At 43.3% G+C, this 16586-nt stretch overlaps 2 protein-coding genes across 6 annotated transcripts in view; both read right to left on the bottom strand.

The window, feature by feature from the left end:
• Positions 1–2962, bottom strand: part of TOM1 (target of myb1 membrane trafficking protein) — a 46569-nt gene extending 43607 nt beyond the window's left edge. Inside the window, exon 1 of one of the 2 annotated variants that reach the window (XM_059080776.2) lies at positions 2677–2962. In XM_059080776.2, coding sequence (XP_058936759.1) covers positions 2677–2728 — 52 coding nt within the window. In that variant the 5' untranslated portion in view covers positions 2729–2962. The remainder of the gene's footprint in view (positions 1–2676) is intronic. The other variant, XM_067010068.1, reaches the window with a different exon arrangement.
• Positions 2963–6256: 3294 nt separating this feature from the next.
• Positions 6257–16586, bottom strand: part of HMGXB4 (HMG-box containing 4) — a 30855-nt gene continuing 20525 nt past the window's right edge. For all 4 annotated transcript variants that reach the window (XM_067010064.1, XM_067010066.1, XM_067010067.1 and 1 more), the window contains 6 exons: positions 16209–16290; positions 15202–15266; positions 14088–14193; positions 13260–13429; positions 8878–9000; positions 6257–8372 (listed from right to left, as the gene is read on the bottom strand). In XM_067010064.1, coding sequence (XP_066866165.1) covers positions 8328–8372; positions 8878–9000; positions 13260–13429; positions 14088–14193; positions 15202–15266; positions 16209–16290 — 591 coding nt within the window. In that variant the 3' untranslated portion in view covers positions 6257–8327. The remainder of the gene's footprint in view (positions 8373–8877; positions 9001–13259; positions 13430–14087; positions 14194–15201; positions 15267–16208; positions 16291–16586) is intronic.

The following is a 16586-nucleotide window of genomic DNA, read 5'->3' as shown; positions in this document are numbered from 1 at the left end:
CCACCATTCCACCCAGGAAGGAGCAGAGGCTCAGAACCCAAAGGCAGACAGTGAGGGAGCCTGCAGAGCTAGGGTGATGGGAGGGCACAAAAGCAATGGCTGGATCTGAAGGGGTCAGAGAAAGCCTCAGGGAGGAGGTGACGATGCCCGGGCCTTTGAAGGATGCACCGGGAGCAGACGGGGAGGGGGGGGCGGGCAGCAAGCACAAAGGGGTGTGGGTGGGTGGCTGGGGACTTCGTGAGTTGGGAGACACTCACCCCTGATTAACACCGTCAGGACTCACTGTGCTCAGGGCTGCCAACTGGACAGGGCTCTACTCTCAACAGAGAGATGGAGTTGGCAGGCTTGTGAAGAGATTATTTCACCCCTGCAGTTTACAGAAATGCAAGCAGCTAATACTAGGTCATTAGTACTAGTAATCACAGCTGATCAGGGTTGTTGCCATCTCTTTATCAAAAAAGAAAAGAAAAAAGGAATACTGAGGGTATTAACTCAAATGGCAGATAGTCTTCACTTAATCCTTTTAGAGCTTCTTCAGCTTTGGTTCAGGTATCAGGGGCTCACGGCAGTTCATCTCAGCTTTCCTATCACTTCACTGGGGTCCTTGGGTGAGTCCTACTCTCCACCTCTCCTCTCTGGGCCTCAGCCTCCTGTATAAAATGAAGGGGATGGGCCAGAACAGAGGGTTTTAATGTGTGGTTTCCAATCCAGTGGCCACCTCAGACCTATAGGGTCATAAACTCTGGGGATGGGGCCCAGCCTTCCATGCTTTACCAAGTCTTCCAGGGGATTCTGATGAGAGCCCTGGGTCACAAGAGCCCCAGGGTAAGGACCGTTCCTGCAGTAAAGCTTGCTCTGTGCTCTGAGGTGTTAAGGGTTAGTAACTCTTTGGACTGAGTTATCTCTTGCCCAAGACAGGCAACCTTTCAAGGTAAGAAAAGAAACTGTTTTCTTTGACCATCTAAAGCCCAGAGTCCAGATGAGCTTTTCTAGCGAGGCTCAGGCTCATGTGGCTCACTGTGAAGGCCAGAATTTCTTGGGCAGGGGGAGGGGCAGGAAGTCTCAAACTTGGCATGTGATGAAAGCAGTGGTATCTGCAGCTAGAGAAATAAAGATGAGAGACAAGCTGCCTTCTCTTTTCAGCTCCAAAACAATGACTCACGTGTGTGTGTGTGTGTGTGTGTGTGTGTGTGTGTGTGTGTGTAGTAGGTGGGGCAGGGCGGTGGTCCTGAGAGATGCAGCTTCCCTTCTCTCGTCCAGGAGCTTCCTGGTGTGTAAATTCTCTACTGATAGCCTCCTCTTGAAAACATTTCATTACAAAACCTCAGAAGAGCCACAAACGTCCACGGGGGCGATTTCAACAGAGCTGGGTCAACAGACTTAAGCGAGGTTTGGCTTCCAAGACAGTAAGAATGGAAAGAATATCTTGTCTAAAAGATCCAATTTTCCCAGTTTGAACTTCAGGCTAAAAACCATCAAAAAGTTGAAGAGAGTTTCACAGTACTGCCCTGGGCTTCTTCATGCGAGGAGGCACACCCAGACTGCCCTGGAGATGTGTTAGCTGTTTGGGCCATGGCCTGTGGGTCCTCTCTGCGTTGGTGGGCAGAAATGAGCGCCTAAGAGACCAACTGTCCAACCATTTTCAGGAATTCCGGACCCTCACTTGGCGGTGTCTCAGTAACAATAATAAATATTACCACTTTCTTTTATATAGCATCGGCCACGTGCCAGGCGCTAAGTCATTTACACTTATTAACGAGTTTAACCTACACAATAACCCCACGGAGGTAGGGATCATTATTATCCCCTAATCACAAGTGAGGAATCCTCCCTACAGAGGCAACTTCACAGAACTAATAAGTCTCCCGTCAATAGGGGGCGAGAGATTCAGGAGACCTGGGCTCTGAGTGAGCCTGTGTCTCGGCCACAGGGCTTGGCCGTCCCCTCTACTGAGAAATGAGGGAGACCGAATCAGGTGGTTTCTAAGATCACTTCCAGCTCAGAGTCTGCGACTCCATGCGGTCCATCTGATGCCGGTTGGTGAGGGCGGCCAAGGCCGGCACGTCCTGAGGCTTTGGCCTGGCTTCCTCATGGAGCAGGTTCCTCAGCGTCTAGCCCCGGCCCGGGGGAGGCAGGGCTCCCTGTCCCCCTCCCCGCAAGACGCCCACCCAGCCGCCAAGCCCTTGTCTCCTGGTCCTGGAGAATGGACTTCCAGCCCTTCTCAGGTATCCGTGTCCGCAGCGCCGAGTGAGCCAGGAATGAGACGGCAAGGGCCCAGGCGGCGCGACCCGCGCTGGGGAGGCGACGAGAGAAACATTAGAGGGGCCCATGGACTGCAAAACCACGCAGTCCCTTTAACCCCCAAACTTTCTCCCTGGATTAGCGACCCTAGCAGCCGCACATTGGCTGAGTCGCGACGGCCCGGACCCGCCTTCTCCCTTTACCTATTGGTTGCTGTAGGCATCCATCACAAGCCGAGTCTTCTTAGTGGACCGCGGCTTTTGTCAATCAAAGCAGGCGGGAGGCTGGGCGGGGCCAGGTCAGGGAGAGACACTCCAGCCTCGTTCCTCTCCCCACCTCCCTCAGGTGTGTAACTGGGGACCTGGAGGCGCGCCTGGGGGACGGTGCCGGGCGCGGAACCCTGCGCTGGGGCTGAGCCGGGCCCCGGGGACTTACCGATGCGCTGTCCCACCGGAGAGCTGAACGGGTTCCCCAGGAGAAAGTCCATCGCCACGGCTGCCGCTGCCGCTGCCACTGCCACCAAGCCGGGGAATCAGCTGACAGCAACCGCCAGCGCCGGACCCGTCACGTGACGCGCCGGACGGTCCTCGAGGAGGCGCGGCTGGGGCGGGGCGGAGGGAGTTTGGAGCCGGCCGCAGGCCCCGCCCCTGACGTGAGGGTCGGCGCCTCGAGGCGGAGGGCGATGACCTCACTGCGGTTTACTTGGCGTCGGTGGACGTCACGCACGACGTCGGGCGGCCGCGGGCCTGGGGCGCAGAAGCCACGCCCTCCACGTCTTTTTAAGGATTTAGGGGCGTAGTCTTTGATCTCTACACGCCCAGAAAACCCAGTCTCAGACCAGGGAAATGACTTGGGCAAGGTTACCCAGCACCTGAGACTCCAGCTCTCGCTCTTAGTTTTAGCCTCTAGGACCTCGCTGTGACTACACACCCACTGCTGGGTTTGACAGCCTCTCTGGCCTGTTGTCTCCCTACCCAGAGAAGACTCTTCCTATTTGAGATCGAGGTGTCCCGGCTGCAAAATGTATCCTGTTTGCAGCCCAGATTCCCTTACCTCAAAATAGGAGGGAAGGGCCAAGGCTTTTGCGACACCTTGACACTGAGAGCCAACTCAGTGAATTGCAGCTAGGGATGGGCTAGAGCCCAGGGTGGCAGAAAGCACACAGATGTCACGAGTGAGTCCTGGGACCCATCTCAGCCATTCATTTACTGTGTGATTCAAACAGCGGGCTTCCATTTTCTCTGGATTCTGGAATTAGGTCAAGGACCTTTCGTTTTTTAGGTCACTGGCTCCTTTGAGAAAGTGTAGAAATCAGCGGAGCCTTTCAGAAGAAAAAAGGCAGAGATACAATTTGACCTCAGGGAGTTTCTGGGGTGCCTGAGGTGCAGCAGTGGACCCCAAGCTAAGAATTAAGAATCTCAAAGGCTCTTCCCAGCTTTGTAATTCTAATATCTTCTTCAACCTTCTCGTATGCTGTGTTTCAGCTATGTCATCTACTCATTAGATACCAATATTAGATCTATTGGTTATGTTTTTTTTTTGCTTCTAATGACATGCACTCCAACAGATACAATAACCACTGCTTTGGTAGTTTGGGTTACTGCAGGATGCTTCAGTATTTTGGGGGCATATCTGTGAATTTTAAACTTGAAAGGCTAGTAAGCTGCAGAAATTTAGGACGATAGAAAACCTGAATTAGAACTTAATCACGGGGCTTCCCTGGTGGCGCAGTGGTTGAGAATCCGCCTGCCGATGCAGGGGACACGGGTTCGTGCCCCGGTCTGGGAAGATCCCACATGCCGCGGAGCGGCTGGGCCCGTGAGCCATGGCCGCTGAGCCTGCGCGTCCGGAGCCTGTGCTCCGCAAGGGAGAGGCCACAACAGTGAGGCCCGCATACCACAAAAAAAAAAAAAAAAAAAAGAACTTAATCACTTCCATTAATCTGGGCAGTTATAGGGGCTGATATCTTTACCGTACAACATAAAAGCTTTATGGAAGTCATGTACTTCTGTGCTTTGAAGTGTTTTAATAATGCTCATGAGACCTGTTAATACATGCCCATAACCCCTCAGTAGTCTAGGTGCTCTTTGAGGGCTGGGATGCTATGTCCATTTCTCTCACTGTTGTCCAGCACAATGACTAATGCATGAAAATTAAATCAATCTACCTTTCTGTAACGGTATTTGGACTATAAGGGGGGGATGTACACTTAAGATGACTTCCTGTCAGGTACCTTCCATGTTTTTCTTCATTTAAACATATTGCTTGGTTGTATGGAATATGTTTAGCATGATTTTCCATTGGATTCTTCCATTAACAACATTTAACATCCCCATGTTGGGTGGTGATTTAACCAGAAGTTCTTGCCTTCTTGCACCACTCTGGTTTAAAGTGATTATCGGCAGATCTTGGCTTTCTGCCAAGAATAAAACAGCCATAAGTTTTATCCTTCGTGGTAAGAAACCATATACCCCCAAACAGGGAGTGAAATCATAGCTCTATGCAAACAGAAAGCTATTTAGCTATTATATTAGAAATGGAAGTGTGTGGGTTTTGTCAATACGATAGGAATGTAAATTGCAAACATTAAGTGTAGTACAGAACTAATTAAAACTATGTGTTCAAAGTGTTTCCTAACAGGAACAAACTCATTTAGTAAAAAGTCTGTTTTAATTTTTCCTTTTAAGTGTTTCAGCAATATCAATATCAAAATGCCAGACGCAAGAGGGAGGAGATATGGGGATATATGTATATGTATAGCTGATTCCCTTTGTTATAAAGCAGAAACTAACACACCATTGTAAAGCAATTATACTCCAATAAAGATGTTAAAAATTAAAAAAAGAAAAAAATCAAATGCCTTCCTAAGGATAAAAATGTTTAAGTCCTTTAAAATTGACATATTGCATAAATGTAACATAATTATATCCTTTAAGTACTTTTAGACAAAAAAATCAAGATACTTTGCCTCCAGAGCTTAAAGACAACAGGAGGACAAGAAAAGTGAGGTCTATATAGTAAAATCCAGCTAGGACAAAAGGACATTTGAACAATGAAAAGGTCTGACAGTTTTCCTACAATCACATTTGCTCAGGACTGCAGATAAAGGAGAAGGATTCTGATAAATTACATACACAATTTAACTCTGAAAGTGGCTTGGGGATGAAGAGAGCCTCAGCTTTGGGGTCAGCTGTACCAATGTGTTTATTCTGGCTTTGCCATTCACGTAGCTGTATAAACTCAGGAAAAGTACTTTTCTGCATGTATCTCCTCATTTATAAAGAGGGATAATATTCATAAGGCCTTGGGGGAGGATTAAGTGCGATAAAATATGCCAATCACTCTAGTCATTCAGTAATATAGTGGTCTCTTTTTTGCTGCCTCTCCATAAGAAGTGAGCCTTTCAACCAATCATAGTATTTTGCTATTTATGACTTAACAACCTTGTGTTTGAATTGAAATTTTTACTTTGAAAGGTCTAATCTCATATATTGAATGTTCACAATACTACTAAACTTCATGTCAGGCTGGCTGGCTTCAAGGCTTGGAGACAGGGAAGTGACATCAACACTATTTTACAGATTAGACTACAGATGCCTGTAAAGATTCAGTGACCTATCCAACCCAACATCACTCAGTAAGGACAGTACTGAAACACATGGTTTAGCATAAGATTTGGATGTGATTCTTATACAAGACTGATAGGCATTTCTTGAGTTAGGCCAACAATGTAATGTACAGACAATTTCATTTGCCAACGCTTATCAGAGCCACTGGCTTTGCAGTTTGCAAGAGAGAAGATGAGAGTCCGCAACGTAAAAGTTACTAGAAACAGAGCAAGATGTTTGTTAGGAAGATGGCTACGATCAGAAACTTGACCTCTATTCCAAATGGATTTTTTTTTAAAAGAAAATTATGGTAGGATATAGTGTGAAAGGTTTAAAATTTCATAGCAACTTTTGTTAGCAACAGGGTAAAGATAGCTGACACTGGACTACAAATATTAAAAATGTGATTTTTAATAATATAAGTACAAAATTTTATTTCTTTATACAACTGTAATGGGATTTGGATCAAACAGCTAGAATTTATTTAAAAAACAAAATAAAACAATGATATAAAAACTGCAAGAAGTTCTGAATCCAAAGTTTTTCCTCTAATAGTACCAAATACCACAAGGAACAGATTATTATACAAATGTGTACAAATTTTAAATACAAATACAATAGGTTTGGATCTTAAAGAAAAACAAACAAACAAAAAGCAGGTCCTCGTCAGGACTTCATTAATGTGTACAAATGACAATGGTAGGACTGACTTCTTTCTGTACTAATCCACGTCTCCGAGGCCCTTCCTTGATACCCTGTGTCAAACAGAAAACTGACATGGGTACAGAGGAGGCGTGGGATAGGTGCTAACACATAAAATTAAACCAGGATTTCTGCTCTTCGTGATTTTGGTTCCCAAGCATTCCTGTTTCCTTCTGTTTCCCAGTTAAATTTCAAAACTGCTCTGAGGTGAGAAAGGCATTCAGCAGCCAGAATACCTTTAAGAAACACAGCCCTGTGACCACACTGGTGGGAAAAAAGGAAAGAATTAAATAGGATGCAGCAGAATTAAATAGGCTGGCGGCACTGTCCTCAAAGATCTACTTTGATGCTGCAGTGCTCTGTCCAGGCCAAGGGAAGAAAGCAGTCACCTCAGAGCTTAGTTTTGACATGGACTCTCAAACCAAATTTAAAAACAACGCTGAAGTGCTCAACTGTTTTCTTTGGAACTGGGAAGCAAAAGCCTGGTTCTTTGGAAATAAGGGCAGCTGGGAATGGTAACATTCCTTTTAATTTACTTTCTTGACATTATTCATTTGTAAAGAGCTGGAATCCCAACATAATTGATTCCTTTCTGAGGCACGATACCTTAAAGTGTAGATGATTTGGAGTTTGCAGAGGAGACCAGAGGAAGGAAAGGAGGCAGAAATGACAAATCTGTATCTTCCACATGCTGTTGCTGGTGGAGGCTCTTGTTTTTAAATTATATATACAGAAATTTACAGGATAAATTAAAATCTAAGAGAGTTTAAAGAGTTAAATACACATAATTAAAACACACATTCACATACGCACATAAATAACCCTACATGAGAACAGAGTACTTTTTTTTGCAATTCGCATATGTGTGGAATGCAAAATGCTGTGTATCTGCCCAGCAGGGGAGCCAATGAGATGAGCCCAGGAATAAGCCTGGGCAAAGCTCACCTTCCACACCCACCAAGCAGCTAAGCGGCAGAACTGTAAGCTAAGCTGACGCTGCCAATGGAAGATACCAGCTCTTAGCTCTGCAGACCAAACGCTCTGGGTCAGCTCACAATATAGGCCATTCAGCTGGTGGCACTGACAGCTTTACCCACTCCAGGGCTCACAAATCTCCTTGGCTCCAGCTGAGGCTGCCAATGGTACCAATGATTACAATAAGCTTTGCGACATGGACACTGGTAGAGCAGGAATTGGAATGAACCCCCTACTAAGTTCACTTAAGCCACTGCAATAACTTTCAGATGGGAACGACGTTATCACTTCCCACCTAGGTCACTTCAAGTTGAAAAGCTTTGTACTTTCAGTTAACTGACATCTTCCCATATCTTTCCCAATATATTTCAGACTGTAAGACAGGTAAGGCAAATGGTCAGTGATGGGTCTGGAGGTACAACTGAGTTTGGAAAAAAATCACATTTTAGCTGACCTTAAAGCGATGCACTTGGCATCCAGAACTAGCCCCCAGCCCCCAAGTTACACTGATTTTTAAGGCAGATTTATCCACCACAGTAGAAGAAAGAATTCCAAGCCTATGTTCATGCCAAGGTTTCCTCTTGGCTAAACCTTTGCCATTTCATAAAATTATTAAAAGCAAAGTAGTTACAGTCCTATGTATATATTATACATTTTATATATATATATATATATATATATATGCATATATATAAAAATTTAAAACCTACACCCAGATGTCAGTGAAGGGATCTGGAACAGTCACATATACACAAGCCAGCAACAGGCAGGATAAGGTTTCTGTCCCAGGAGTCTTTGCTGTCACAGTCCAGGCATGATGTAAGCAATGTTGTCTAGTGTGTTTGACTGCAAAACAAAGGAAACAGGTTCAGCTGAAGAGTATTTTACCTTAGTTCCCTGAGACGTATTTCTTCGTTCAAGGGAGAGAGGTGAGAAAGAAAATCTAGACTTAGAGAACACAGGGAGAGAGAAGATGTCACGCCGTTGTCTGCTACGCTGGGAGCTTTTCTGCTGACTTCTCCCGTTAATCCTACTAAAATAGAGGCAGCAGACTCCTGTACTTTCTTTGTCTCTGGAAGAGCAAATAGGCAACACAGGAGGTGCAGTACCTCAAGGGCTACAACGCTTCTCTCCAAAGGAGAGAAATCTTAGGAAATGGCGTGTTTGCTATTTCACTGAAAGCCTGGCATGCATTCAACACTCAGTGTCATGTTCCATGGGCCGACAGCCTATGGCAACGCTATATCCAGGAAGCTTTATGGGCTTGTGCTTGACAGGGCTCACTAAGGCAGGGCCTCACTGGCTCCCCAGGGGTCTGGCCCCCAAAATCCCAGGAAACAAGGAAACTCACCAAGACCTGTTTGGGACAGCCATTCAACTCAGGTAGTTGTGTGGTCAGACACGCCAAGGGGCCAAGCGCACAGATGATGGAATCCAGAAGCACTGACAAACTGCCGGACACAGCGACCATGCCCTGAAAAGGAGAGCGTGACAGGGGAGGACTGCAGCTTGAACCACACTCCTGAGGCTCCCGCCAGGTTCTGGGTGAGCTCCTTGCATGGTTCTTTAAGTCCTGGGCGGGTCTATGAAACTTGTGGCAGAAATGGAAAGTCTCTGCTTTGATAAGAATACATTCCCAGGTTTCCTTTCTATAGTCCTAATCCACTGTACCCTCTGTGAGACTTAGGTTAGTCACTTAGGAACAGTAGGAAAAAAACCCAAAAAACCTATACTGAAAAATCGTAAAAAATACCTCATGTATTCTGGAGACCTGCTGGGAGGATCTGTGGAGATATGTACACAAAAGTATTTTTCTTATGAACTCCACAAATATAGCTCAAATGTGATAACCATGAGAATTCTACACATTAACATTTAACACAAACACACACATACTTCTCCACATATGTGGCTTTTTTGATAGTGGATGATACCACTTTTCTGTTCTTTTTAAAATTTAACTTATAAAATGCATACTGTTTATATCTCTGTGATTCAAAGACATAACAAATAAGATTGCTTGCTACAAATAATGCTGCCCAGCTCCTGTATAATCTGCTTCAACCAGAAGTACTGTGAGGATATGTCACCTAGGAAGGCAGCACAGAAGCATCCTTTAGAGAATGAGCTCTGGGCTCGAGATGCGGGATTGAGAACCTGGCTACATCCCACTCACCGAGAGGGGCAAGCAGCTTTCTATGCTGTGCCTGAAAAACACAGTACTGACAGCATCTGTAGCACAGAGCGGATTAAGTGAGACAACAGACATCAAGTACCTGGGGTGGTGCCTGGCACCTGGAAAGTGCTCAGAAAGTATCAGTAATGATCACTACTATTACCAACATCTTCATCTCCAAAACTGCCTTTCTGGCTGCCTGCTAGGGCTTTCACTTTGCATATTTCTCAATCTCAACATACGGTAAAGAGAAATAACCTACCCTTCCTCCTAGCATACCTTCCTCTGCTAAAATCACCCCCATTCACACACCCGCCCAGTCTCAAGGCCTTGCCACCGTTGACTTTTCTTCCCCTTCATTCTCCTTGTCCAATGTCTCCCCCCACTTCCAAGGCAGGCAGCAAAGGGTTAAAAGCATGGACCCTGAGGTCATGCCACCAAACTCAAGGCTCTGTTTCAGCACTTACGGGCTAAACTCTAGAGAAAGTTCCTTAACCTAAGTCTGTTTTTCCTTCTCTAAAATAAGGGAACACAAATTTTGTTTCACAAAGTTGCAGCGTGAATTAAAGGAAAGGATCCATGTACAGCACTCTGAACCAAAGCTGCCTGAGTGAGCATTCGACGGAAGACAGCAATTAGTAATATTACTCCATACTTTTGCCCTACAGTTAATGATAGCTAATATTTTATGTCTGACTCTCCCCAAAAGCAACCTGAGAGCAGGAACCAAGTCATACTCATTTTTATATCCTTCCAATAACTACTGGGGTTCTGCACAGAGTAAGCTCTCAATAAATATTTGTTAAATTAAATTCAAATCTTTGTCATGTCTAGAGTATTGTTATAAATTTTCCCTAATTCTGGTCTCTTTTCACTCCCAATCTAAGATAGAAGATATTCTCAGTGAAAACCAAATGAGAGCTCTGCTCATTCCTCCCTATTCAAACAATTCCGCTAGCTCCTGAGCAGTCATTTCCCTACGTAGTTTGGACCATGCCCTTAATATTCAGCCTTCCTCTACCTTATGCATTGGATGTTCTAGTTTTCATCATTTTAGTAATAAACCCCTTGGGAAATAAAACGTTTAGTGGAACCCCAATATATAAAACAGCTAAAAGATCTGGTTAAAGTGGGAATGGGGCACCTAGAGCCCCACTGGGTCTCTTTTGACCCATCTCTGCAAAAAATTCCAGGGCCGAGAAGCAGATGTTCTCTTGGTTTACGATGTCTCTCTCCAACATCTCCGTGATACCAAGTCCTGCTTATCCTTCCAGGTCCCACTGGAACACCACATCCCCTTCACAGAGCCTCTCCTGACCCCCTAACTCTCTGCTCTCGAGCGCTCCTGTAACTGCTTCAGGTGGCACAAAGCCGCAGAATGAGAGCAGGCTGAGAAGTGGGGCAAGTGCGCTTGGTCACAGCAAGTTGCGTAAACTTGTAATAACGGTCACTTAATTTCATTAGGTTTCAGGTATTCAATCTTTAAATGAGCAAACTGTATAAATCAGTGTTCCTTACAGTGTAGTACGTTTACTAATTTCAGGTGGCATAGAGGTGAACATTAATTATTTGATATACATCCATTTTGAGGTACATTAGAAAAAAGATTAGAGTATCTCACTTGTGATATTGAGGACATCATTGTGAAAGCATGGATAAATTTATTTAAATAAAAATATAAATAAATCAGGAGCTTGGGATGAACATACATACACTACTATATATGACAGATAACCAAAAGGACCTACTGTACAGCACAGGGAACTCTACTCAATATTCTGGGATAACCTATATGAGAAAAGAATCTAAAAAAGAATGAATATACGTTTATGTGTAACTGAATCACTTTGCTGTGCACCTGAAACTAACACAACATTGTAAATCAACTATACCCCAATAAAATTTAAAAAATACAAAGTAAATAACAGTATAAAGTGGTATGTGGAAATGGCAAAATTGTGAAGATATACACCAATGATTAAAGTCTGGGAAAAAGTGGAGTATGGGGGAACGGGGAATTACTGCTGATGTATATCGGGTCTCTTTTGGGGGTAATGAAAATGATCTGGAACAGACAGTAGTAATGGAGCCACAAATCTGTGAAAATACTAAAAGCCACTAAATTCTACATTTTAAAAGGGTAAACTTTATGGTATGTGAATTATATCATAATAAGACTGTTCCTTATGTTGAAAAAAAAAGGGGACTAGAGATTCTGCAACATTCTTTCCCTTTTCTGGTCAATATGTACATGTAACTCTCCCACAGAAACTGCTCACAGAAGCTGGCTTGTTTTATTTGCTAATTATTTATCTATTCTATCTTTCCAGTTAGACTGTAAGCTTCCTGAGGATACGAGATCATCATAATTTCTACTCCCCCCAGTTTTTGGAATAATGCCTAAGTACTCAACAAATATTTGTTAAACTCAATGGAAATGCCAGGGAAAATCTGGAATATGGAAGGTGAAAAAAACGAATAGTTTAAAATTTTAACTTTTTAGGAAACATAAGAATGTCTAAATATGAAAAATAAATAAAGATCCCAGAATATTTTATTCTGGAAATATCTATATCCATTCATATATCTGGGCCTCCAAGTAGCTGTTTTGACACCTACTAAATTTTGAGAAACTTAAACAAAGTTTAAGAACTTAGTTTGAGAACTTAAGTTCAAACAAAGTTTGAGAACTTAGACAAAGCTTCATCTCTTGCGGCCTTTGGCATTTTATTTGCTGAATAATAATTCAACTTCCACACAAAAGCAAGTGAGTAGTTTTATATCCCTACACTGATTTCTCAGCTTAAAGGTGGCTTTAGTAATTCAGACTGATTTCTTTGCTGAAATGTCCTATTAGGACCCAGTGGAAAACTGAAATACTACACTACTTACTGAGTTAGCCAGGGAGAAATATGATTAGAAATTGAATATGGTAATAGAAATGGAACATGACAGCTTTGCAGGTTAAGTGATTTTGAAATGGAAGCTTAAAAGGACACAGATCTCCTTAGGGTACATAGCACTGTATGATTCAAGTGCAGAGCAATGAAGAGCTGGAGAACCTCAATCTCCCAGTTGCTACCTACTTTCAGAGCAGCAGAGGAACACTTAATCCCCTGTACGATCTAATCGGTCTATTGAAAACCTTGCTGCAAACGCACAGAAAAAGCCAAACTCTCTTAGAAATAAAAATGATCAAAGCTTCCATGGGATTTGTACTCATTTTTCCCATTGCATTTTTAAAAACTAAAAAAGAGCTACAGGATTATATGTCAATTGTATCTCTGTAAAACTGCGGAAAAAAAAGTGTTACAGGGTAGTCTAATTTCCTTTTGTGCCATTGTTTCAATAGGACGGTATTAGTGCAAACTTTGAGAGCCAGCAGGTAGATTCCAAATCTCTGGATGTTTCTATTACCATCTCTCTTATCACTGTATCTGAGCACCTGGCTCAGGATAACCCAGCATACAGTAGTTGCTCAATGAATGTATGTGGAATGAGTAAGTGGATTCAAATTACACAAGCAACTGGAGCCATGCTGCTGGCAGTGCCCTCACCTCGGTTTCCTGCAGGCGGTGTCCAATGAGGCTCAGGGACTCTCCCAACAGCTGGAGATGAGCAGCCACATCGATGGGCTCTGTCTCAGGGGCTTTGGCTGGCGAGGCGGGTAACAGCATGGTGGTGGGTGGGGATTTCTTTTGGGGTGAGAGTACTCCTGCAGAAGAAGCTGAGAGCAGAGACAAAACAGAGAGAGATAGCTTGCCAATGTTCTTCCAGATTTTCCCTTTTTATGAGCTCTACCAGGCTTTAACAAAATTATGGACTGTGGGCCAAATCTGGCTCCTGACTTGTTTTTGTATTGGCCTGTGAGCTAAGAATGATTTTAGATTTTTAAACGGTTGTTGTAGAAAAAACAAAGAGGAATACATGACAAGAGGATGCATATGGCCCTCAGACTTAAAATATTTACTCTCAGGGACTTCCCTGGTGGCACAGCGGTTAAGACTCCAAGCTCATGCAGGGGGCCCGGGTTCGATCCCTGGTCAGGGAACTAGATCCCACATGCATGCCACAACTAAGAGTTCGCATGCTGCAACTAAGGAGCCCAAGAGCTGCAACTAAGACCCAGCGCAACCAAATAAATAAAATATTAAATAAAAAACAAAAAATAAAATATTTACTCTCTGGCCCTTTACAGGAAACCTTGCTGACTTCAGACTTAACATTTTCTAAATTTTTTTGGCAACCCTTAATATTCAGTAATAATATCTGGATATCAAGATCTGCTTCTAATATAGGCTATTCTCCCCATTTCTTAGTGACGAAGCAAAATTCACAGTGCTCTAGGGAAAAGAATGAAAAGAGGAGAGGGATGTGGTCACTACCTTTCATTTTCATGGACCCTTCTGAGCTGGATGCTTTTCTTTTCACAGTTGTAGCTTCTGCTTTGTTCTGTTTGTGTTGCAGATACTGAGCTTTTTGCTTCCAAATCTGCAATCAGATCAGGGCAAACAAATTTAAAAGGACAAAAAAGTAAAAGGAAAAGCAGTCATGGGAGAGGAGAATGAAGAAAAGAAAGGGAACAGTGGAGGCGAGCAGACAGGGTTAATGTTAACTTTTAAGCTGGCGGGTCAGTGAACAGGCTTCAGATGGTGGTGACAGTACTATCTTAGGAGAGGACCACGAACACCCCCCAGTGCTAGCGGTCACATCGCAGCATTGATTCTGCGATCACTCTAAGGTTGAAATGTAAAATCACAGAGGAAAACATCTGGCTCATCCTAATGTCCATGTGGTTTAAACACTTCTTCTAACCTGCCGGTTGGAAACACCAATATTAGGATAACAATGACACGGAAAACAGAAACTAAAGATAATTGACCTGGGTGAAAGATATATGTTGTTTTCACCCAGATGAGCTGTACCTTAAAAAAGCAAGATGGTAATTCTAATGCCTAGACTACCTTCATATCATCTAATTGGAAAGTGACTGTGATTCAAATATGACTATTTATCATGGTCTTATTAGCTTTTTGACAGGAAGGTTTATTATTTGGTAATGGTTGACAAGGATGATGACCTGGAACCTACTTGCCTAGTAAACATTGCCCCATGTTTTTATTATTTGCTGTGACTATCAGGTGGGCCACTTTCCCCAGTTCTCAGACCACAGCTGACCCGTAGGTGTTTGTGGTCAAGGTCTCTGACTTTAGATTCTCTTTTAACACGACTCATTGCCCAAGTTAGGTCATCTTTTGGCTCAAATGTCAGGTTGTTGGGAAAAAATTAGATGAGGTTGGAAACAGCCTCCCTGCAGTTAAATCCTCATGTAGAGTGAACTGGCACCAACTACTTTATTGCCCTCTGCTAAACCATTTTCCACTGATTTGTAATTTTGTTTTTCTATGTTCAGTGTTGTTTGGGACGGTGTATAGGAGGATTACACATTTTGGAAGGCATAGAGCAATGAAAAATGTGTCAGTAATAAACTGTACTTACCAGTTTGTCCTTCTCTGGCAATTGCTTCCATACCTCGGCCAGTTTTTTGCTCAGTTCCCCAAAATCTAGCATAAAAGAGTAAAAAAAAAAAAAAAAAGAGAGAAACAACCCCAAACAGTAAAGGTTTAACCATAAACAAAACAGGACTGATAGGAGCAAAAACTAGGAAAAGGGTCTTGAAGACCAGATTTAAATAGCAGAAGAGTCTTCCAGAAAACCAAACCAAACCCCATCACTTTCCTTGATTCTTTTCTGGAAGGGAGGGGCTGTTTTGGTGGTCGTGAGACAGGCTCGAATTCTCACATGTCTACTCTCTAAGGATTTATTCCTTAAACATCTTTCTGGTGTCTTTTAATTTGATCTCATGGAACAGGGCTTATCTACTTAAGTTAGAGGAAATATGTTATGGAGAATTTGACTGATTAAGAGGTGTTGGAGTTTTACCGAATTTCTGAGAGCTCAGAGACAAAGAAGAATTTCCCTAGCGCAGCTCGGAAGCGATCTTCCAGACGTGTAATGCTGTGCTTCCACATGTAGGGCGAGGTCGTACTTTATAAAGCACATGTGTGTCTTTCACAGCGCCTCACGACACCCCTGATGAGCCCGCTGGGAAGCTAGTTCACAAATGAGCAATGAGATGTGCAGACGGTACGCAACTTGTCTAAGGCCTGAGGTGTAGTGTGCTTCTCACCTCACTAACTTCCATATAGAGACAAATATGAACAATATAATATGTCATCTCACTCCGACTCTATATACTGAGGGCAGTTTAAGGAAAAGGTCAACTGTAGAATCTTGGAAAGGAACAACTGCGTATTTACGTACTGCGCTTTCTGGACGGGGTGAACTAAGACAAAATCTACAGTGACTTGCACAACTGAGGAAAGAAATGAGATCTGTGTTCTTTTCATACTATGGGAATAAGTTTGCCTGCTGACTGGATTAACTGCACTGCTTCAGGGACACAAACGGAAAGTAAAAGCACTAAAGATAAGAAATGTTCTTACCTATGCCTGGATGGTCAGCCACAATGGTTACACGATACTCCTTACAGAACACCTGGTAGGCCGACATGTTCTTCTTTTTTGGCTAGTACCACATAAAAATAGAACAGGGTAAGACTTAATTAGAACACAGGTTGGGCAACCTTGCATCTATGGGAACAAAACAAAAGATACCTGCACTTTTTCATCAAGAGTTCTAAATTACTAACCAGCTTTCCTAAGCATGATAATTAATTTTTAATCCATGTTACTTATGACTCAGAGATGAGTATCAGTTTTATTTTAGAAGGTAAAAACCACATGCTAAATTCATTTTAGATTTTTTTCAGGTTGTTGCAGCTACTTGATAATTATTTGTAAAGCTCTTCATCCTTCCTACAA

Source organism: Kogia breviceps, chromosome 12, assembly GCF_026419965.1.
Source record: "Kogia breviceps isolate mKogBre1 chromosome 12, mKogBre1 haplotype 1, whole genome shotgun sequence".
NCBI lineage: Eukaryota > Metazoa > Chordata > Mammalia > Artiodactyla > Physeteridae > Kogia > Kogia breviceps.
Note: the sequence above shows the minus strand (reverse complement) of the source record. Positions and strands in the feature narration are given on the sequence as shown.